The sequence below is a fragment of the Hyla sarda genome, chromosome 1 (genome assembly GCF_029499605.1).
Source record: "Hyla sarda isolate aHylSar1 chromosome 1, aHylSar1.hap1, whole genome shotgun sequence".
Taxonomy (NCBI): Eukaryota; Metazoa; Chordata; class Amphibia; order Anura; family Hylidae; genus Hyla; species Hyla sarda.
Genome location: NC_079189.1, coordinates 415,222,916 through 415,247,421, shown reverse-complemented (window position 1 = coordinate 415,247,421; position 24,506 = coordinate 415,222,916). Strand labels below are relative to the sequence as shown.

Here is a 24,506-nt window from a genome sequence, read left to right as displayed (position 1 = left end):
AGCAGAGAGCCATACCTTGTCTCCGGGAGCAAAAATGGGGGGAGTTCTTCTTTTCTTATCGGCAAATCTTTTCATCCGGGATGAAGCCTGTAAAAGAGAATTTTGGGTCTCTTTCCATATGGTGGAAAGATCACGAGTTACTTCATCCACAGCGGGCAAACCAGAGGGCAAGGGAGTAGGGAGGGGGGGAAGAGGGTGACGGCCGTACACCACGAAAAATGGGGACTTAGCAGAAGATTCCGAGACTCTGAAGTTGTATGAGAATTCGGCCCATGGTAGAAGATCTGCCCAGTCATCCTGGCGGGAGGAAACAAAATGCCGTAAATAGTCACCCAGGACCTGATTAATTCTTTCTACTTGCCCATTGGATTGGGGATGAGAAGAAGAAGAGAAGTTTAATTTAATCTTGAGCTGTTTACAGAGGGCCCTCCAGAATTTAGACACGAATTGGACGCCTCTATCCGAGACGATATGCGTGGGCAATCCATGAAGGCGAAAAATGTGTACAAAAAATTGCTTTGCCAACTGAGGAGCTGAAGGAAGACCAGGAAGAGGAATAAAATGTGCCATCTTGGAAAATCGATCAACGACCACCCAAACAACTGTGTTGCCACGGGATGAGGGCAAGTCTGTAATAAAGTCCATACCAATCTGTGACCAAGGCTGTTCGGGAACGGGCAGAGGATGAAGGAGGCCAGCAGGCTTCTGGCGAGGAGTCTTATCCCGGGCACAGACAGTACAGGCCCGCACAAAATCAACAACATCCGTCTCCAGAGTCGGCCACCAATAAAAACGAGAGATGAGTTGCAAGGATTTTTTGATGCCCGCATGGCCTGCGAGATGGGAGGAGTGTCCCCATTTGAGAGTCCCGAGACGCTGGCGTGGAGAAACGAAGGTCTTCCCTGGAGGAGTTTGCCTGATGGAGGCTGGAGAAGTGGAGATCAGACAGTCCGGAGGAATGATGTGTTGCGGAGAGACCTCTACTTCAGAGGCATCAGAAGAACGAGAGAGGGCATCGGCCCTAATGTTCTTGTCAGCAGGGCGAAAATGAATTTCAAAGTTAAAACGGGCAAAGAACAACGACCACCTGGCCTGGCGAGGGTTCAGTCGTTGGGCAGACTGGAGATAGGAGAGATTCTTGTGATCAGTGTATATGATAACTGGAAATTTTGATCCCTCCAGCAGATGCCTCCATTCCTCAAGCGCCAATTTAATGGCCAGTAGTTCTCGATCCCCGATGGAGTAATTTCTCTCCGCTGGAGAGAAGGTCCTAGAAATAAAACCACAAGTAACAGCATGCCCGGAAGAATTTTTTTGTAGAAGGACAGCTCCAGCTCCCACTGAGGAGGCATCTACCTCCAATAGGAAGGGTTTAGATGGGTCAGGTCTGGAGAGCACGGGAGCAGAAGAAAAGTCAGACTTGAGATGTTTAAATGCGTCTTCCGCTTGTGGAGACCAGGACTTGGGATTGGCATTTTTCTTGGTTAAAGCCACGATAGGAGCCACAATAGTGGAAAAGTGTGGAATAAATTGTCTGTAATAATTGGCAAACCCCAAAAAACGTTGGATAGCACGGAGTCCGAAGGGGCGTGGCCAATCTAAGACGGCAGAGAGTTTATCTGGGTCCATTTGTAGTCCCTGGCCAGAGACCAAGTATCCTAGGAAAGGAAGAGATTGACATTCAAAGAGACATTTCTCCATTTTGGCATAAAGTTGATTGTCCCGAAGTCTCTGAAGAACCATGCGGACATGCTGGCGGTGTTCTTCTAAGTTGGCAGAAAAAATCAGAATATCGTCCAGATAAACCACAACACAGGAATATAAGAGATCACGAAAAATTTCATTAACAAAGTCTTGGAAGACGGCAGGGGCGTTGCACAGGCCAAAGGGCATGACCAGATACTCAAAGTGTCCATCTCTGGTGTTAAATGCAGTCTTCCATTCGTCCCCCTCCCTGATGCGGATGAGATTATAAGCCCCCCTTAAGTCCAGTTTGGTAAAGATGTGGGCACCTTGTAGGCGATCAAAGAGTTCCGAGATAAGAGGTAAGGGGTAGCGGTTTTTTACCGTGATTTTATTAAGTCCGCGGTAATCAATGCAAGGGCGTAGGGAGCCATCTTTTTTGGACACAAAAAAAAATCCAGCTCCGGCAGGAGAGGAGGATTTGCGGATAAAGCCCTTTTTTAAATTTTCCTGGATGTACTCAGACATGGCAAGAGTCTCTGGAGCAGACAGAGGATAGATTCTGCCCCGGGGTGGAGTAGTACCCGGGAGGAGGTCAATAGGACAGTCATAAGGCCTGTGAGGGGGTAAAGTCTCAGCTTGCTTCTTGCAAAAGAAGTCAGCATAGTCCATATAAGCCTTAGGAAGACCGGATACAGGGGGAACCACAGGGTCACGGCAGGGAGTACTGGGAACCGGTTTAAGACAGTCCTTGAGACAAGAAGTACCCCAGTTCTTGATTTCTCCTGTGGACCAATCAAGGGTTGGGGAATGGCGTTGAAGCCACGGTAATCCAAGAAGAATTTCAGAAGTGCAGTTGGAGAGGACCAAAAATTCAATTTTTTCGTGATGAGGTCCGATGCACATTAGGAGAGGTTCTGTGCGGTAACGCACGGTATAGTCCAATCTTTCATTGTTAACAGAATTGATGTAGAGGGGTCTGGCGAGACTGGTCACTGGGATGTTGAACCTGTTGATGAGAGAGGCCAAAATAAAATTTCCTGCAGATCCGGAATCCAGGAAGGCCATAGCAGGGAAGGAGAGGGTAGAGGAAGATATCCGCACAGGCACAGTAAGGCGTGGAGAAGCAGAGTTGACATCAAAAACTGTCTCACCATTGTGCGGAGTCAGCGTACGTCTTTCCAGGCGGGGAGGACGGATAGGACAATCCTTCAAGAAGTGTTCGGTACTGGCACAGTACAGGCACAGATTCTCCATGCGGCGTCGTGTCCTCTCTTGAGGTGTCAAGCGAGACCGGTCAACTTGCATAGCCTCCACGGCGGGAGGCACAGGAACGGATTGCAGAGGACCAGAGGAGAGAGGAGCCGGGGAGAGAAACCGCCTCGTGCGAACAAAGTCCATATCCTGGCGGAGCTCCTGACGCCTTTCGGAAAAACGCATGTCAATGCGGGTGGCCAGATGAATAAGTTCATGCAGGTTAGCAGGAATTTCTCGTGCGGCCAGCACATCTTTAATGTTGCTGGATAGGCCTTTTTTAAAGGTCGCGCAGAGGGCCTCATTATTCCAGGATAATTCGGAGGCAAGAGTACGGAATTGGATGGCGTACTCTCCAACAGAAGAATTACCCTGGACCAGGTTCAACAGGGCAGTCTCAGCAGAAGAGGCTCGGGCAGGTTCCTCAAAGACACTTCGAATCTCCGTGAAGAAGGAGTGTACAGAGGCAGTGACAGGGTCATTGCGGTCCCAGAGCGGTGTGGCCCATGACAGAGCTTTCCCAGACAGAAGGCTGACTACGAAAGCCACCTTAGACCTTTCAGTAGGAAACTGGTCCGACATCATCTCCAAGTGCAGGGAACATTGCGAAAGAAAGCCACGGCAAAACTTAGAGTTCCCATCAAATTTATCCGGCAAGGATAATCGTAGGCCGGAAGCGGCCACTCGCTGCGGAGGAGGTGCAGGAGCTGGCGGAGGAGATTGTTGCTGGAGCTGTGGTAATAGCTGCTGTAGCATCACGGTCAGTTGAGACAGCTGGTGGCCTTGTTGCGCTATCTGTTGCGACTGCTGGGCGACCACCGTGGTGAGGTCGGCGACAACTGGCAGTGGGACTTCAGCGGGATCCATGGCCGGATCTACTGTCACGATTCAGCTGGCTGGAGGTGGATCCTCTGTGCCAGAGAGGGATTGGCGTGGACCGTGTTGGTGGACGGGTTCTAAGTTGCTACTGGTATTCACCAGAGCCCGCCGCAAAGCGGGATGGTCTTGCAGCGGCGGTAGCAACCAGGTCGTATCCACCAGCAACGGCTCAACCTCTCTGACTGCTGAAGATAGGCGCGGTACAAGGGAGTAGACAAGAGCAAGGTCGGACGTAGCAGAAGGTCAGGGCAGGCAGCAAGGATCGTAGTCAGGGGCAACGGCAGGAGGTCTGGAACACAGGCTAGGAACACACAAGGGAACGCTTTCACTGGCACAATGGCAACAAGATCCGGCAAGGGAGTGCAGGGGAAGTGATGTATAAATAGGGAGTGCACAGGTGAACACACTAATTAAGCCTGCTGCGCCAATCAGTGGCGTAGTGGCCCTTTAAATTGTAGAGACCCGGCGCGCCCTAAGGAGCGGGGCCGCGCGGGCCGGGACAAGACCGACGGGGAGCGAGTCAGGTACGGGAGCCGGGATGCGCATCGCGAGCGGGCGCCTCCCGCATCGCGAATCGCATCCCGGCTGAGAGAGACATTGCAGCGCACCCGGTCAGCAGGTCTGACCGGGGCGCTGCAAATGCGAGGAAGTTGCGAGCGCTCCGGGGAGGAGCGGGGACCCGGAGCGCTCGGCGTAACAAGTATTCAGCAGCTAATAAGTACTAGAAGGATTAAGATTTTTTAATAGAAGTAATTTCCAAATCTGTTTAACTTTCTGTCACCGGTTGATTTAAAGAAAAAAAAAAGTTTTCCACCGGAGTACCCCTTTAACCCCTTAATGACGCAGGATGTAAATGTGCGTCCTGGTGACGTGGTACTTAACGCACCAGGACGTACATTTACGTCCTGAGCATAACCACGGGCATCGGAGCGATGCCCGGATCATGCGCGGCAGGTTCCGGCTGTGGATCGCAGCCAGGGATCCGCCGGTAATGGCGGACACTCGCGATCCCACGGATGTCCGCCATTAACCCCTCAGATGCCGTGATCAATACCGATCACGGCATCGGCAGCATCACAGTCACTTAACAGAGTGATCGGATCGCCCGCAGCGCTGCCGCGGCGATCCGATCACCTGGCTCCGCTGCCTTCCCGGCGTCTTCTGTTCTGATCTGCCTTCCCGCAGACCAGAGCAGAAGATCACCAATAACCCTGATCAGTGCTATGTCCTATAGATAGCACTGAACAGGATTAGCAATCGAGTGATTGCTTTAAATAGTCTCCTATGGGGACTATTAAAGTGTAAAAATAAAAGGAAAAAAAGGAAAAAAATTAAGTAAAAAAAAGTGAAAAAACCCCTCCCCCAATAAAAACGTAAATTGTCCCATTTTCCCTATTTTACCCCCAAAAAGTGTAAAAAATTTTTATATACATATTTGGTATCGCCGCATGTGTAAATATCCAAACTATTAAAATAAAATGTAAATGATCCCGTACGGTGAACGGCGTGAACGGAAAAAAAAAAAAAGTCCAAAATAGCTGCTTTTTTATAACATTTTATTCCCAAAAAAATAATAAAAAATGTAATAAAAGTTTTGTATAAGCAAATATGGTATTAATAAAAAGTACAGATCACGGCGCAAAAAATGAGCCCTCATACTGCCGCTTATACGGAAAAATGAAAAAGTTATAGGTCTTCAAAATAGGGGGATTTTAAATGTACTAATTTGGTTAAAAAGTTTGCGATTTTTTTTAAGCGCAACAGTAATAGAAAAGTGTATAATCATGGGTATCATTTTAATCATATTGACCCAGAGAATAAAGAACACGTCATTTTTACCATAAATTGTACGGCGTGAAAACAAAACCTTCCAAAATTAGCAAAATTGCGGTTTTCTTTTTAATTTCCCCACACAAATAGTATTTTTTTTTGGTTGCGCCATACATTTTATGGTAAAGTGAGTGATGGCATTACAACGGACAACTGGTCACGCAAAAAACAAGCCCTCATACTAGTCTGTGGATGAAAATATAAGAGAGTTATGATTTTTTGAAAGGGAGGAGGAAAAAACGAAAACGTAAAAATAAAATTGTCTGAGTCCTTAAGGGGTTAAGTAGCATTTTTGGTGCAATTTTGGAATATTTTACACAGTTTATCACTTCTGCAAGCAAACTATATCTTGTCAAGTGAGTCACAAAAGGTGTCTTAAACATATAAATGTGTCTAAAATGAGATGCGATAAAGTGTGCCATATTTCAGTGCATTTTACATGTTCAAGGCAGTAAATCTGCCCTTATGTTCTAATATAGATAAAAGGAGATCCAAGAAAGAGAGATGAATCGTGCTGCCACAAGAAGTATATATGGGCAAATTTATTGCACACAAAGTATCCACGCAACGCGTTTCAAAGCCGGAACGGCTTGGATCTCCTTTTATCTATATTTGTGCCCGGACGCTGGGAGCCACAGCAGCCGCGGTTACAGGATTCCTGATTGAGTGTTGTGCCTCCATTCGCACAACTCACATAGGCGAGTGCGTTTTGATTGGGCTCTTCACTATCTCATCCATCAGGTTCCATCCAGGGGCGCACACCCTGTTCTCTTTTGTATTATCTTATGTTCTACAGTGGTCCCTCAAGTTACAATATTAATTGGTTCCAGGATGACCATTTTATGTTGAAACCATTGTATGTTGAGACCAGAACTCTATGGAAACCTGGTAATTGGTTCTGAAGCCACCAAAATGTCATCCAAAAATAGGAAAAAGTGAGAATTAAAGAAAAATAAGTAGATAACTAATATAGATAAAGCAAATCCTTACATATAAAAGTAAGAAAGAGCTGCTGGGAGCTGTAAATTACTGTCTATGTCAGTGTTTCCCAAGCAGGGAGCCTCCAGTTGTTGCAAAACTACAACTCCCAGGATGCCCGGACAGCCAAAGGCTGTCCGGGCATGCTGGGAGTTGTAGTTTTGCAATCGCTGTGGGCACCCTGCTTGGGAAACCCTGGTCTATTTAGAGGACAGGAGCTTCTTCAAGGTCCTGTACAGTTAAGGCAATGTCCTAAAAAAAAGTAACATGGAGTCGCCCTCACCTGGTGTCCAAAAGAGCAGGTAAACCTGGTACAGGTAAAGTGTACAGAACATGTAATACCTCCTGTACTGTAGGGGGCGCTACCAGACATCAGTCAGTGCATACACTTCAGTAATATAGGTGTTTTACCAGTAAATTGCCCATTCCGATTGGTCAGTTCTTCCGGCCATTGACACGTTTCACAGATCTGGACTATCCGTAACATTGTATGTTGAGTCTGGTTTCAACTTACAATGGTCCAGAAAAGACCATTGTATGTTGAAACTATTGTATGTTGAGGCCATTGTAAGTTGAGGGATCACTGTACTGGGTTGCTTTGAGGGTTTCATTGTATCCTCCACTCTTTAGAAGCGTTTTGAGGTTATGATACAGTGGATACTAGCAGAGAATAGGTTGGACAGTCCTGGTGTACTTGTCACATCCTCCTGTTTACTTCTGGAAAGTCTTCATAGCTCATAATTCAAAGCACAGAGACTTTTTTCATCTCCCTGAGGAGGGCGGACTGCTGACATACCGGCACAGAACCTCCAGGATCATGGAATACTAGTACAGGATCATGGAATACTAGTACAGGATCATGGAATACTAGTACAGGATCATGGAATACTAGTACAGGATCATGGAATACTAGTACAGGATCATGGAATACTAGTACAGGATCATGGAATACTAGTACAGGATCATTAAATACTAGTACAGGATCATGGAATACTACTACAGGATCATGGAATACTACTACAGGATCATGGAATACTAGTACAGGATCATGGAATACTAGTACAGGATCATGGAATACTAGTACAGGATCATGGAATACTAGTACAGGATCATGGAATACTAGTACAGGATCATGGAATACTAGTACAGGATCATGGAATACTAGTACAGGATCATGGAATACTAGTACAGGATCATGGAATACTAGTACAGGATCATGGAATACTAGTACAGGATCATGGAATACTAGTACGGGATCATGGAATACTAGGACAGGATCATGAAATACTAGTACAGGATCATGGAATACTAGTACCAAGCACTTGCCTCATCCTCCTCTTGGAGTTTCTTGATCACAGTCATGCATGAACCTTGAAGGAAGCAATCCTTTTAATAGCCAAGTATCAGAGATCAGTTCTACTTGTCTTCCTTGGCTCCTCAGCACAGGCATGAATAAGTAACCAGCAGCATAGAGTAACTTCTTCATGGAAAAGAACAGATAGGTGTTCTCTGTAATAAGAGAAGTATCCAGTCTACAGCATGGATCCGATTCATCCTCTATCAGCTGATATTAGGAGCTGCATGCAGGAGGTGGATTACACAGGAGGGCACCCTTATAGAGACACCATCACAGAGCTGGAGAAGCACACTACTGGCACTGCCCATCTGTACCCTGACTGTACCTTGGCTGAAGGGCAAGAAGATCTATATAACCAGCACACAACTTCAGAAAAGTCTGAGCACCTTGCACAGGGTCTGGGTGAGGATCAGAGGTTTGGAGGTGGAGTAAAGGTGCAAGGTGAGTCTGGGACTTGTCTCACAAAGGAGAGTTCCTTAGGAATGTCAAGCAGAGAGTGTATTCAGAGGAGAAAATGGAAGCTAGAAGAAAGAAGCCTAAGTTGGGATGTGCTAGACACCGGTGGCTTTGCAGGTGAGCTCCACCAGGACAATGGAGGGGACATGGTAGAAGTAAAGCTGGAGAAAGCAGAGGGCAGTCAGCCCAAACAGATGAATGTTATTCTGTATAAGATGGAAGAGGATCAGTCCAGACTGTGGAGTGAAGGGCACAACCTCTCCAGGGCACACACCGAGCATGCCACCACTAAACCCAGCCCCTCTATAGAAGGAGATGACAGGATGAGGAAGGTGAAGTTATACCGGAGGGCACAGAGTGAGAACCTGGTCTCCTACCTGCAGGGCAGTATCCGGGCACTCACCCGTTCTGCCTCAGAGAGCAGTGATGGGCACAGACAGGTCACCAGGCTGTCACTGCAGAGAATTGGGAAATCGCACAGCACTGACCACTTACTGGAAGGTGTGGAGAAGATGGTAAGTAGCGTCCATGCTTTAATGTGCTCCAGTATTCAAGTCCAAGCCCAGGGGATCTCCAAAAACAGCCATGACAAGGGGAAGGAGCCTCTTGCGAGGAGCAGGGGGCCACCCAAGCGCATATACCAGCTGGAGGCATCCTGTAAGGACAACCTCAGCGATTCAGAGGAGGAGAGGACCCGATATACACGAGAGGATCCTGGACTACATGCAGCTGCGGAGGAGGGAACTTTATGGAACATAGGAGCTGCGCAAAATGCAAAGCCCCCAGAAGACACTCCTCCCAGTCCCTGTACTGAGGTGGTTAAAGGGGTCTTCTCAGGAGAAACCGTACCCCAGGCTAGGAACTCTTCTGAGCCCAAGCAAGGTGACCCGGAGGAAGACAAGGTCCTCTCGGTAGCAGATGCCCGGAGAGCCTTTGAGGCTTCAAGCACTTCCAAACGCAAAGCAGTAGCTTCTCACTCCAAGAGGGGTAAGTGCCTCCCAGCATTGTTATTTCTAGGTTGTCCTATTGACTACTCACTATACCAGTCACTACTTTATCTCGCATATCTCCAGAGACATATACAGTCATCCCTCAACTTACAATGGCCTCAACATACAATAGTTTCAACATACAATGGTCTTTTCTGGACCATTGTAAGTTGAAACCAGACTCAACATACAATGCTTCAGACAGACCAGATCTGTGAAACGTGTCAATGAACCGACCAATCAGAATGGGCATTCACTGGTAAAACCCCTGTATTACTGAAGTGTATGCACTGACTGGTGTCTGGTAGCGCCCCCTACAGTACAGGGAGGTATTACATGTTCTGTACTACTCTTTGGGTCAGGTGTTAGCTGCTCCTTTGGACACCAGGTGAGGGTGACTCCATGTTACTTTTTTAGGACATTGTGTGTACTGTACAGGACCCTGAAGAAGCTCCTGTCCTCTACATAGACCAGTGCTTCCCAAGCAGGGTGCCCCCAGCTGTTGCAAAACTACAACTCCCAGCATGCCCGGACAGCCAAAGGCTGTCCGGGCATGCTGGGAGTTGTAGTTTTGCAACAGCTGGAGGCTCCCTGCTTGGGAAACACTGAAATAAACAGTGAATTACAGCTCCCAGCAGATCTTTCTTTTATATGTAAGGATTTGCTTTATCTATATTAGTTATCTACTTATTTTTCTTTAATTGTCACTTTTTCCTATTTTTGGATGACATTTTGGTGCCTTTAGAACTAATTACCAGGTCTCCATAGAGTTCTGTTCTCAACATACAATGGTTTCAACATACAATGGTCGTCCCAGAACCAATTAATATTGTAACTTGAGGGACCACTGTACAAGCGTGCACTGGCAAGAACCTTAATGCTCGTCATAGTGAACAGAAAGTTGCCATTTGTGGTAAAGAATGTCCCTGCCAAGTAGATATATAACAGGGTGCAGGAGACAATGCTGCAATTGTACAGAAATCCCCTGGAAGAAGAGCCTTTTCTGCAGTCCCCCACAACTAGCACTGAAGCTTCTGATCTATATAGTTATTGCAGTACATCTGAAATGGCATCTGAAGTCATTTATATTAGCATGTAAAAGTACAAGGGTGAGATGGCCATAAAGGGTTAATATAGTGTGAATTCAAAGAAAGCTTATTCTGTGGAATGTTATTTGGACGGCTTCATCCGTATTGAGGAATGTTTTCCTCCTAATACACATCTATGCTTTTAAATTGGTCAAGCCAAGATGTTTTTTTTTTTAAAAAAGGTGTTCATTTTATATAGAGCTTTTTGGGTAGAACTGAAAATGGGAGGCATTTGTAGTAGCATTCCTGAGCTCGTCTTGTTTTCTTTTTCTCTCTTTATATTTTTTTTTATTAGTTGATAAAATAGGAAATGATACAATTGTCTTTAAAACACCTGTTTAAAATGTTGATCACATACCTTATTTTTTTCATCAGTACAGTTTAGTCGTATGTTGGAGGCTGCGATAGGAACAGATCTAACACCACCTCTTTCTGTAGTGATGTGAGAGACCTGACACTTGTCTCCACAGTAGATCAGGCATGTATAATGCATCCATGGGCTAAAAGAATAGGCCTAAACATGGCATAAATCATGGGACCCCTACATGTCATGTGACCCTTGGTATTCTGTATGATAGACATGCTGAGTCAGCACACAGGTGGAAATAACATACTAGTGGATAATTATTATTGTTATTATTATTAATAATAATACTGTAATTTATGAAAATTGCAATGACTACTTCACTGTGTATGTAATCTGCCTGGCCAATTATATTTAGAGGGTTTAAAGCGAGCCTATCAGCCAGGGCCAAACTGGCCTACTGGGATATCGGGAAATTACCCGGTGGGCCGCCGCCCCTGGGGCCACTTTGAGATGTGACTGCAATCTTTTCCCCCTCCAGCGGCCACCAGGGCCGGATCATCATTGACGCTCATGGAGCGCCTGCTCCGTGCCCGCAGGGGGCCCCTGTCACATTAGGGGCATCCCTGTGTCCCGAAAAATCTTTTCGGGACACAAGGATGCCCCGGTTACCTCCCTGCGGCCCCGCGTTAACTTTAAAAACGCAGGGCCCGCCGGGAGGTAGCGCACACAGGGACGTCACTGACGTCCCATGCGTGTGCCCATAGTAACAGAGCGGAGAGGTGAGGTGGACGTGCGTGCATGGTAAGTGACCAGCGGCACGTCATCTTCAGTGTCGACCAGTCGACCACCCCACCTCCGGTCCCGGGACCTACTGCTATGGCCCATAGGCCATAGTAGTAGATCGTGACCCCGGAGCGGTGGTCGGAATACTGAAGTGGGGCAGTAAACAGGCATACAGCCTCCAGCCATAAACTGTATATGGCTGAAGGCTGTATGTCTGTGGGGGAACTGTACTGCACCTAATGTGGGGGACTATACTGCACCTAATGTGGGGGAACTATACTGCACCTAATGTGGGGGACTATACTGCACCTAATGTGGGGGAACTATACTGCACCTAATGTGGGGGAACTATACTGCACCTAATGTGGGGGAACTATACTGCACCTAATGTGGGGGAACTATACTGCACCTAATGTGGGGGAACTATACAGCACCTAATGTGGGGAACTATACTGCACCAAATGTGGGGGAACTATACTGCACCTAATGTGGGGGAACTGTACTGCACCTAATGTGGGGACTATACTGCCAACCTAATGTGGGGATTTATACTGCACCTAATGTGGGGGAACTATACTGCACCTAATGTGGGGGAGCTATACTGCACCTAATGTGGGGAACTATACTGCCAACCTAATGTGGGGAATTATATTGCACCTAATGTGGGGGAACTGTACTGCACCTAATGTGGGGACTATACTGCCAACCTAATGTGGGGATTTATACTGCACCTAATGTGGGGGAACTATACTGCACCTAATGTGGGGGAGCTATACTGCACCTAATGTGGGGAACTATATTGCCAACCTAATGTGGGGCAACTATACTGCACCTAATGTGGGGGAGCTATACTGCACCTAATGTGGGGGACTATACTGCACCTAATGTGGGGAACTATACTGCATGTAATGTGGGGGACTATACTGCCAACCTAATGTGGGGAACTATACTGCCAACCTAATGTGGGGGACTATACTGCCAACCTAATGTGAGGGGGAACTATACTGCCAACCTAATGTGGGGAACTATACTGCCAACCTAATGTGGGGAACTATATTGCCAACCTAATGTGGGGAACTATATTGCCAACCTAATGTGGGGGAACTGTACTGCACCTAATGTGGGGGAACTGTACTGCACCTAATGTGGGGGAACTATACTGCACCTAATGTGGGGGAACTGTACTGCACACCTAATGTGGGGGAACTGTACTGCACACCTAATGTGCGGGGACGTGTACTGCCAACCTAATGCGACGGAACTTGTACTGCCAACCAAATGTGCGGGGACTTGTACTTCCAACCTAATGTGCAGGGACTTATACTGCACCTAATCTGGGGGAACTACATGAAGTGCTCCGTCTTCCAGGCAGCCTTAATCTGGCCCTGGCGGCCGCCATGACTCCGGTCGCGGCCTGAGCGAGCGCAATGATTTGTGTTACTGCAGTCTGCAGCCGCCGGATGTGAGCGTCATATGACGTCATATCCGGCGGCTGCACGGTGGAGGATCGAGTGACTGGCTGCTGGCTGCACAGCATGACAGCGGAATTCATCGGCATCGCTGAGCTGCCCTGCATTGTTGTAGTACAGGTAAGAGTAAGGGGGATTGGGGGACCTATTGTGTATTGCATTTGATTTGGGGCTATCAGAATTGTATTAAGGGCCAGGGAGGAATCAGCATTTAGCATTGTATTATGGGGAGGGGATCAGCAGTGTATTATGGGGAGGGGGCCGGGGGGGGGGGGGGGATCAGCATTGTATTACGAGAAGGGGGCCAGGGGGGGAGGGGACATAATTGTATTCGGGAGAGGGGGCCAGGGGGAATCAGCATTGTATTATGGGGGGACATCATCAGTGTATTAGAGGGGATGGGGGGGGGGATCAGCATTGTATCATGGGGAGGGGGCCAGGGGCGACCAGCATTGTATTAAGTGGAGGGGGACAGGGGAGAGGGGGTGATCAGCATTGTATTAGGGGGAGGGGTGGATCAGCATTGTATTAGGGGGGATGGGAGGGGGGATCAGCAGTGTTTTAGGGGGGATGGCAACAGTGTTTTGGGGGGATGGAAGGGGAGGGGGCAGCATTGTATTAGGGGCAGGGGGTGATCAGTATTGTATTAGGGGGATGGGGGAATAATCATAGTATTAGGAGGATGGGGGAATCAGCATTGTATTAGGGGGAGGGGGGATCAGCATTGTATAAGGGGGAGAGGGGATCAGCATTGTATTAGGGGGAGGAGCGATCAGCATGGTATTAGGGGGAGGGTGGATCAGCATTGTATTAGGGGGATGGGAGGGGGATCAGCAGTGTATTAGGTGGATGGGAGGTGGATCAGCAGTATATTAGGGGGATGGGAGGGGGATGAGCAATGTATTAGGGGGGATGGGAGAGGAGGGGGGTCAGCATTAGGGAGAGGGGAGGGGAACAGCATTGTATCATGGGGAGGGGGCCCGGGGGGATCAGCATTGTATTAAGGGGAGGGAGCCTTGGGGGGGGGGCAGCATTGTATTAAGTGGAGGGGGACAGGGGTGGTATACAGCATTATATTAGGGAGAGGGGGTGATCAGCATTGTATTAGGGGGAGGGGTGGATCAGCATTGTATTAGGGGGGATGGGAGGGGGATCAGCAGTGTTTTAGGGGGGATGGCAGCAGTGTTTTGGGGGATGGAAGGGGAGGGGGGCAGCATTGTATTAGGGGCAGGGGGTGATCAGTATTGTATTAGGGGGATGGGGAATAAGCATAGTATTAGGAGGATGGGGGAATCAGCATTGTATTAGAGGGAGGGGGGGATCAGCATTGTATAAGGGGGAGAGGGGATCAGCATTGTATTAGGGGGAGGAGCGATCAGCATGGCATTAGGGGGAGGGTGGATCAGCATTGTATTAGGTGAGAAGGGATCAGCATTGTATTAGGGGGATGGGAGGGGGATCAGCAGTGTATTAGGTGGATGGGAGGGGGATCAGCAGTGTATTAGGTGGATGGGAGGGGGATCAGCAGTGTATTAGGGGGATGGGAGGGGGATCAGCAGTGTATTAGGTGGATGGGAGGGGGATCAGCAGTGTATTAGGGGGATGGGAGGGGGATCAGCAATGTATTAGGGGGGATGGGAGAGGAGGGGGGTCAGCATTAGGGAGAGGGGAGGGGAACAGAAGTGTATTAGGGGGAGGGGATCAGCAGTATATTAGGGGGAGGGGGGTCTGCAGTGTATTAGTGGGGGGTCTGCAGTGTACAGTGGTCGCTCAACATATGATATTAATTGGTTCCAGGAGAACCATCATATGTTGAAACCATCATATGTCGAGTAAAAATGGTAATTGGTTCTGGGGCCTCGGAACCATTGTATGTTGAATACATATCTCTATGGGAAACTGCTAATTGGTTCTGGGATGACCATTGTATGTGGAGTGTATGGGGAGTGTTTAACAAACCAGGGTGCCTCCAGCTGTTGCACAACTACAACTCCCAGCATGCATGTACAGCCATTGACTGTCTGGGCATGCTGGGAGTTATAGGTTTGCAACAGCTGGAGGCACACTGATAGGGAAACATTGATGTATGGGGTGTATAGTGTGTATATGTATTGTATGTGATGTGTGACATCGCATACAGTACTCTACAGTTCTTTAAATACCTTCAGGGGGGACAGAATGTCCTCCATTACCATCCTGCCGACTACAGCTCTATAGGAAAGGAAGGGGAGCAGCTCATTGGATGCCCGCAGCAAGATGCTGCAGGCTATTGGCTATGGCTGCACTGGGAGGGCGGGGCTTACATGGAGCTCACAGTGGAAGCCTGTATGAGTTAGCAAGACAGCATGTGAGTAACGGGAGGCAGAACGGGACACACAGGGCACATTAAACAACTATCTGTCAGTTGCTGAAGTTGTCAGCGCTGTCAGATAGCTGTTTGTACGATGGCCCCGACACACAGCAGCATCATATGTCGAGGCTGCCTTCAACATACGATGGGCTCTGAGAGGCCATCATATGTTGAAATGATCATATGTCGAGGCCATCATAAGTCGAGGGGTCACTGTATTAGATTAGGGAGTTAGCATTGCATTAGAGTTCAGGAGGGGAGTCAGCATTGTATTAGAGCGCAGGAAAGAGTGGAGGACGGGAAAGATCTGACATGGGAATTTGAGATGAGGCATTTTTAGATTATATTATGTAGGGGTCTAAAGTTAAGCAACTTGGGCTGTGGTGATTATATATTTTAATATTATATATATTTGTGGGGAAGGAAATGTAAATAGGTTGAGGGAGAAAGACTAGGGTGATGGTATTATATATTGCAATATGATATATTTTTTGGTTTAGAGCAGGGGTAGGTAACCTTTGACTCTTCAGATATTTTGGACTACATCTCCATTAAGGCTTGCAAAGCATCATGGGAGGTGTAGTCCACAACATCTGGATGTCTACCCCTGGTTTACCTTTTATGAACAAGAAAATGACGACGTGCTGGTATAACGACCAACACTATGGGGCTCGTATGTAATTTTTTCCAGGGCTGGTTTTCACACCCAGTCCGACCCTGCTATCAGCCTGCATTCACACAATGTTTATGTCATACGGGGACCGAATCCGTCTGGGATACGGGAGCACCCGGTTTGCACAATTTTACAGGATTTTAGCAGGGAAAAAAATGTGAATGAGGCCTTTTAATAAAGAATCTTTTCTTTGCTGGTGTAGAAACCTTTTTCCCTCAGTCTTGGGTATAAATAGATTAAGGGACAGAGCTGTGTTTTTCCCCCCCTCATTATATATATACGGTGGGGCAAAAAAGGTATTTAGTCAGTCACCAATTGTGCAACTTCTCCCACTTAAAAAGATGAGAGAGGCCTGTAATTTTCATTATAGATATACCTCAACTATGAGAGACATAATGAGAAAAAAAATCCATAAAATCACATTGTCTGATTGTTAAAGAATGTATTTGCAAATTATGGTGGAAAATAAGTATTTGGTCAATAACAAAAGTTCATCTCAATACTTTGTTATTAACCCTTTGTTGGCAATGACAGAGGTTAAATGTTTTCTGTAAATCTTCACAAGGTTTTCACACACTATTGCTGGTATTTTGGCCCATTCCTCCATGCAGATCTCCTCTAGAGCAGTGATGTTTTGGGGCTGTTGCTGGGCAACACCGAATTTCAACTCCCTCCAAAGGTTTTCTATGGGGTTGAGATCTGGAGACTGGCTAGGCCACTCCAGGACCTTGAAGTACTTCTTAGGAAACAACTCCTTCATTGCCCGGGTGGTGTGTTTGGGATCATTGTCATGCTGAAAGACCCAGTCATGTTTCATCTTCAATGCCCTTGCTGATGGAAGGAGGTTTTCATTCAAAATCTCACAATATATGGCCCCATTCATTCTTTCCTTTACACGGATCAGTCGTCCTGGTCCCTTAGCAGAAAAACAGCCCTAAAGCATGATGTTTCCACCCCCATGCTTCACAGTAGATATGGTGTTCTTTGGATGCAACTCAGCATTCTTTCTCTTCCAAACACGAGTTAAGTTTTTACCCAAAAATTCTACTTTGGTTTCATCTGACCATATGACATTCTCCCAATCCTCTTCTGGATCATCCAAATGCTCTTTAGGAAACTTCAAATGGGCCCGGACATATACTGGATTAAGCAGGGGGACACGTCTGGCACTGCATGATTTGAGTCCTTGCTGTTACTGATGGTAGTCTTTGTTACTTTGGTCCCACCTCTCTGCAGGTAATTCACTAGGTCCCCCATGTAGTTCTGGGATTTTTCTCACTGTTCTTGTGATCATTTTGACACCACGGGGTGAGATCTTGCGTGAAACCCCAGATTGAGGGAGATTTTCAGTGGTCTTGTATGTCTACCATTTTCTAATAATTGCTCATACAGTTGCTTTCTTCACACCAAGCTGATTGTCTATTGCAGATTCAGTCTTCCTCCAGCCTGGTGCAGGTCTACAATTTTGTTTCTGTTGTTCTTTGACAGCTCTTTGATCTTGTCCATAGTGGAGTTTGGAGTGTGACTGTTTGAGGTTGTGTGAGTGACTGTTTGAGTGGATCCTCTGGATCAGTGAGGCGATGACGCGTGCGTACCGGGGAACCGGTTCTCTCTTTTCACCAGAGCCCGCCGCAAGGCGGGATGGGCTTGCTGCGGTAACTCCCAGGTCATATCCCCCAATAGCGACTCGACCTCACTGACAGCTGAGACTGGCGTGGTACAGAAGGGCTAGACAGAGGCGAGGTCAGACGTAGCAGAAGGTCAGGGCAGGCGGCAATGGTTCGTAGTCTAGGGCAACGGCAGAAGGTCTGGTAACACAGGTTATGGCACACACAAAAACGTTTTCACTAGGCACAAGGCAACAAGATCCGGCAAGGACAGGACAGATTGTGCCAGGCACCAATTAATGGTGCACTGGCCCTTTAAATCTGAGTGACCCGGCTCACGTGCACCCTAGAGAGCGGGACCGCGCGCGCCGGGGCTGAGACAGAGCACAGGGCAGGTAATCAGAACGGGATGCGGCCTGCAAGCGGACTAGTGCCGCCATGCGAATCGCATCCCCGCCGTCAGCACTGTAGCAGCGCTCCCGGTCAGAGTGAGAGACCGGGGAGCTGCAGGAGGGGCAGACGCCGTGAGCGCTCCGGGATGGATGCGGGACCCGGAACGCTCGGCGTTACAGGTGTCTTTTATACTGATAACAAGTTCAAACAGGTGCCATTAATACAGGTATCGAGTGGAGGATAGAGGAGACTGTTAAAGAACAAGTTACAGGTCTGTGAGAGCCAGAAATCTTGCTTGTTTGTAGGTGACCAAATACTTATTTTCCACCATAATTTGCCAATTAATTCTTTAAAAAAATCAAACAATGGGAATTTATGGATTCTTTTTTTCTCATTATGTCTCTCATAGTTGAGGTATACCTATGATGAAAATTACAGGCCTCTCTCATCTTTTTAAGTGGGAGATCTTACTCAATTGGTGGCTGACTAAATACTTTTTTGCCCCACTGTATCTCTCCTGTGTCCCAAATATACATGAATGTTCAGCTTGGCCAACTGTTCATGGGTTGTCAATGGTGGACGGAGAGGTAAGGTGCTGCCAGACAACTATGGCTGTGACTTGTTTATCTGAGAAAAATGGGTTGGATAGTTGAAATCCAGTGTGCTTTACCTTTTTCTCCAATGGCATCATCTGTTGATGTAGAATAAAAGGAGTGTTTTGGCCACCTCTACCATTTTGACAGCTTACTGTAAAGTTTTCTTTCTAAAGAATCTGCCCAGTGAATAGGCAGTCAGGCATCTAGTGCTCAAATGAAACATCACAGGAACCAGGAAGACGTGGACAGCAGCAGGGACCGGATGCAGCAACTGTGGGAGATCAGGGCAGGTGAATATGCTCTCTTTCTTATTTTTACTGCACCTCGAGGCATTTAAAAAAAAAAAAAAAAAAAACACCCTCCCTTTCAGGAAAGCCCCTTTAAGTGACACAGAGCTACACCATTTCTAGAAATGGTAGAAATTTGCTTTTAAGTGACACAGAGCTACAGCCAGTTTTAGCTACCTACATTTTAATGGCTGATTGTACTAATACTGTATCAATGAAAACTGTCTAAGGCTGGGTCCACACTACGTTTTGTCCCATATGGGAGCGCATACGGCAGGAGGGAGCTAAAACCTCGCGCTCCCGTATGTGACCGTATGCGCTCCCGTATGCCATTCACTTCAATGAGCCGACCGGAGTGAAACGTTCGGTCCGGTCGGCTCATTTTTGCGCCGTATGCGCTTTTACAACCGGACCTAAAACTGTGGTCAACCACGGTTTTAGGTCCGGTTGTAAAAGCGCATACGGCGCAAAAATGAGCCGACCGGACCGAACGTTTCACTCCGGTCGGCTCATTGAAGTGAATGGCATACGGGAGCGCATACGGTCACATACGGGAGCGCGAGGTTTTAGCTCCCCCCTGCCGTATGCGCTCCCGTATGGGACAAAACGTAGTGTGGACCCAGCCTTACAATTGATTAAAGAGTACTTCTCATCATCTTGTTAAGATTAATAATCCTCCCAGTTCACTGCCCCCATCATGATAAACCACCCCCTGCCTTTATTTTTATAATTTTTTAGTTCTCTACCTTGATATTGCTCTGTATTTTCTGCTCAGTCTTAGGCTGGATTCACATCACGTTTTTACCAATACGGGACCGCATACGTATTTTCGCTAAAACCTTGCGCTCCCGTTTCCCTGCTGTATGCCGCCTGTATGTAATACATTTCAGTGAGCCGGCCGGAGTGAAACGCTGACTCCGGTCAGCTAATTTTTGCCCCATATGCGGTTTTCCCACCACACCTAAAATCATAGTCAGCCACAGTTTGATGTGCAGTGGAAAACCGCATACGGGGCAAAAATGAGCCGACCAGAGTCAGCGTCTCACTCCGGCCGGCTCATTGAAATGGATTACATACGGGCGGCATACGGCAGGGATACGGGAGCGCAGGGTTTTAGCTCCCCCAAGGCTGTATCCAGTCCCGTTTTGGTAAAAACATGATGTGAACCCAGCCTTAGTCAGATTCACAGACTGGGAAGGGGCATTTCCCAACAGGCGTGACATCATCTGAAGTCATACATTGGAGAACTTCCTCCCTTACTCTGCTACACACAGCCTAGAGCAGTTCAGTGTGTGAGGTGAGCTATGATTGGCTAAGGCTGCACACACACCTCTCAGCACTCCAGACTACATTACCTGATTTTGGACTTCTGCCTGGCCAGCAGCAGTCCAAAGTCTGTGCAAGAGATGGTGGGAAACATAGGGAGACACCTAGTGGCAGCTTTTTTTAAACACAAATAAAACATAGAAAACTTCATTTTTTTAAACAAAGTACATTAGAAAGATTTTTTATTTACCATAAGGAGTGCAATAGCAAAAATTAGTTTTAAAGGGTAGCTCCCACCATCCTTTTAATTTTTTTTCTGTCCCTGCCTATTGCCCATCTATCCCTAACCCCTTTTCTGCCTTTAATTTTTTTTTTTTATTATCTTAGAAATGGCTTTTTGTATGCCTGGTAGTGTGCTCACTACCAGGAAGACTTCCCCAGCAGGCACAACGTCACTGATGCCTGCTGGGGTCGACACTTCCACCCTTAGTTTGCCTATGAAGGGTGCCTCCAGCTGTTTCACCACTACAACTCCCAGCTTGCCCTGACATCTATTGGCTGTCAGGGCATGCTGGGAGTTGTAGTGGTGAAACAGCTGGAGGCACCCTATGGTGAACACAGTATCTGAGTTACGGCCGCGTAACCCGCTCCCCCGAACCCCACAACCCTCTCCCCACTGCGCTCCCCAGACCCCAAAAAAGACATACCCGTAGAGTAGAGTGCAGGACTTCAGCGGCGGCGTGTGTATGCAGGGAGGTAGGGCCGGTGTGGGAGCCAATGCACTCCTCTGTATTCTCAGTGCTTGCTTCCGCCTGTCTGATTCACAGAGCAGGAGCGGGCGCAGCCTGAATGGATTCAGACCGATTGCTCGGCCGGCATCGGTCCGAATTCAGGCGTGGCGTCATGCCAGGCGGCAGCAGGCCACTAGGAGGGAGACCCCTAGTGGACGGTTTTAATATGTAAAATAAACTATTTCAATAAAAAAAAATAATAATTAAACTATATTAGAGATATGTTGTAGTACATAAGTACTACAACATGTAAAAAAAAAAAAAAAAAGTTTGTGACAGTGCCCATTTAATGAGAGTACCCATTTAAACAAAAAAACTCCAGAATTTCTGGACTCTTTAATCTTAGACCCGTGAAAACCTTTTAAGTATGAATATGTTACAAAACATGTTTTTTTTTAATGATTAAATCATTTCTATATTTTATAATTACTACACATATCAAGTAAAAATTAGGAAACCATATGCTGTTTCTGTGGGTGCTATATTAATGTAATTTACATATATCGATTAGGGTTGGTAATGATATAAGAATATACATATACCATACAACCTACACAATGGGGAGATTTATTATTGCTTTTGGACCATTTTTTTGTCTACGTTTAGGTGCAGTTCAGGCGCAAGCAGCATACTTTGAGACTTTTATGCTTCTTTTAATATAGACAGTTTTACTCTTTTTGCCTACCTGTAGAACTTTTTCTTTTTGACCATGTAGTGGTCACGTATTTACCATTTGCGACTTTTGTCAAAAGTCGCTATTTTGTGTGCAAAGGTACTTTTTTAGGCGCAAAGCTACACCACCTATAACAATAATTTCTACCTCCCACAATTCAACCTTTCACCTCTTGTGGACGTCAGCGTCCCACTCCCCTTCTATGGGTCATAGCTGGGTGGTCCTGGTGGTTATCTGCCACCAGGACCCATCTCTAATGCCAGACATCACCAATCACGGTGATGCCCTGCTTTTAGCCCTTAGACACCGCAATCAAATTTGATTGTAGCGTCTAAAATGCAAGTAAAAATGTCCCGGCAGCTCTGTGAAAGTAAGTAAAAACACCCAACCTGCCAATTTCAGGACCCGGGAAAGGGTCTACTTCCCTCCCTCACAAGTGTCTAGAAAAAGTGTATGTGGTAGAGCCTTTCCCACCACAGCAGAGCTGCGCAAAATTCATCATCCTGCTGCACCTTCTTGATAAATAAGATACACGCTATTCAAACCCACCACCCAAATAAACGTGGAAAAATAGCTCTACCATAGACATTCTTTGATAAATCTGGGCCAATGTACATGACTTTGTCAGCTTCATCTCCATCATACTGTGTATGGTTATTTTTTATGAAGTAATTCATAAAGAATTGGAAACAGGGTATAATTTATATTTTACTGTAAAATTCATTATTGGAACCCAGCAGCTCTGCCTCTGAAGGGCCTCCAGGCAGTAAGCATTGGATTAAAGCTTTCCATATGTGCTATAGTCTCAAGGGGCGCCTGGACCAAATTGTCAGCAACTGCAATATATGAAATGCAAAAGTATGCATGTTAGTGGTAAAAGTATCTTCATGGGTTCAAAACTAATCTAAAACCAATAATAATAATAATACTATAATAAACAAATAAACAATTAAACCAAGCATTTTTACTAAATGTTTATTTAATATATTTTGGAAGACATTAGATAATATGGTTTTAAAAATCTGTACAATAAATGTATATAATTGTTAAAGGTGAACTGCGAAATAAAAATAACATGGCAGACATTTATTTTCTGCATTCTCCATAATATAATTAAGGCTATTGCAGGTGCCAAAATTATTGCCCAAATAAAATACAACTAAACAAGTCCTTATACTCCTTTTTTCTGAGCAAAGATAATTGGTAAGAAATTTAAAAAGTTTAAACTTTCTGGGTTTTAGAACTCAAAGGGGTATTCCAGGAAAAAACTTTTTTTTTATATATCAACTGGTTCCAGAAAGTTAAACAGATTTGTAAATTACTTCTATTAAAAAATCTTAATCCTTTCAGTACTTATGAGCTTCTGAAGTTAAGGTTGTTCTTTTCTGTCTAAGTGCTCTCTGATTACACGTGTCTCTGTAAACGTCCAGTTTAGAAGCAAATTCCCATAGCAAACCTCTTCTAAACTGGGCGGTTCCCGAGACAGGTGTCATCAGAGATTACTTAGACAGAAAAGAACAACCTAAACTTCAGAAGCTCATAAGTACTGAAAGGATTAGATTTTTTAATAGAAGTAATTTACAAATCTGTTTAACTTTCTGGAGCCAGTTGATATATAAAAAAAAGTTTTTTCCTGGATAACCCCTTTAACCCCTTAAGGACCGGAGGTTTTTCCATTTTTGCATTTTCGTTTTTTGCTCCTTGCCTTTAAAAAATCATAACTCTTTCAAATTTACACCTAAAAATCCATATGATGGCTTATTTTTTGCGCCACCAATTCTACTTTGTAATGACGTCAGTCATTTTGCCCAAAAATCTATGGTGAAGCGGGAAAAAAAATCATTGTGCGACAAAATTGAAAAAAAAAACGCTGTTTTGTAACTTTTGGGGGCTTCCGTTTCTACGTAGTACATTTTTCGGTAAAAATGACACCTGATATGTATTCTGTAGGTCCATACGATTAAAATGATACCCTACTTATATAGGTTTGATTTTGCCGTACTTCTGGAAAAAATCATAACTACATGCAGGAAAATGTATACGTTTAAAATTGTCATCTTCTGACCCCTATAACTTTTTTATTTTTCCGCGTATGGGGCAGTATGAGAGCGATACCATTTTTGCATTGATAGGACTTATTGATCGCTTTTTATTCATTTTTTCATGATATAAAAAGTGACCAAAAATGCACTATTTTGGACTTTGGAATTTTGACCGCCATTGACCGTGCGGTTTAATTAATGATATATTTTTATAATTTGGACATTTCCGCTCGCGGCGATACCACATATGTTTATTTTTATTTACACAGTTTTTTTTTAATGGGAAAAGGTGGGTGATTCAAACTTTTAATAAGGGAGGGGTTAAATGATCTTTATTCACTTTTTTTTTGCAGTGTTATGGCTCCCATAGGGACCTATAACACTGGACACACTGATCTTTTACATTGATCACTGGTTTCTCATAAGAAACCAGTGATCGATGATTCTGCCGCTTGACTACTCATGCCTGGATCTCAGGCACTGAGCAGTTATTCGGCGATCGGACAGCGAGGAGGCAGGTAGGGACCCTCCAGCTGTCCTGTAAGCTGTTCGGGATGCCGCGGCTATCCCGAACAGCTCCCTGAGCTAACCGGCATAGTTTCACTTTCATTTTAGACGCGGCATTCAACTTTGAACGCCGCGTCTAAAGGGTTAATAGTGCGCGGCAGCGCGATCAATGCCGCGTGCTATTAGCCACGGGTCCCGGCACGCCGTGGCCCCGCGTTATAGATCGGGAGTGGACTCAGGGTGTACAG

The 24,506-nt window shown here is 46.1% G+C and overlaps 1 protein-coding gene across 2 annotated transcripts in view; it reads left to right on the top strand.

The window, feature by feature from the left end:
* The first annotated feature begins 7,955 nt into the window (after nucleotides 1-7,955).
* The window catches only part of CORO1C (coronin 1C), a 96,169-nt gene continuing 79,618 nt past the window's right edge, over nucleotides 7,956-24,506 (top strand). The window contains exon 1 of one of the 2 annotated variants that reach the window (XM_056528790.1): nucleotides 7,956-9,424. In XM_056528790.1, the coding sequence (XP_056384765.1) occupies nucleotides 8,164-9,424 (1,261 nt within the window). In that variant the 5' untranslated portion in view covers nucleotides 7,956-8,163. The remainder of the gene's footprint in view (nucleotides 9,425-24,506) is intronic. The other variant, XM_056528788.1, reaches the window with a different exon arrangement.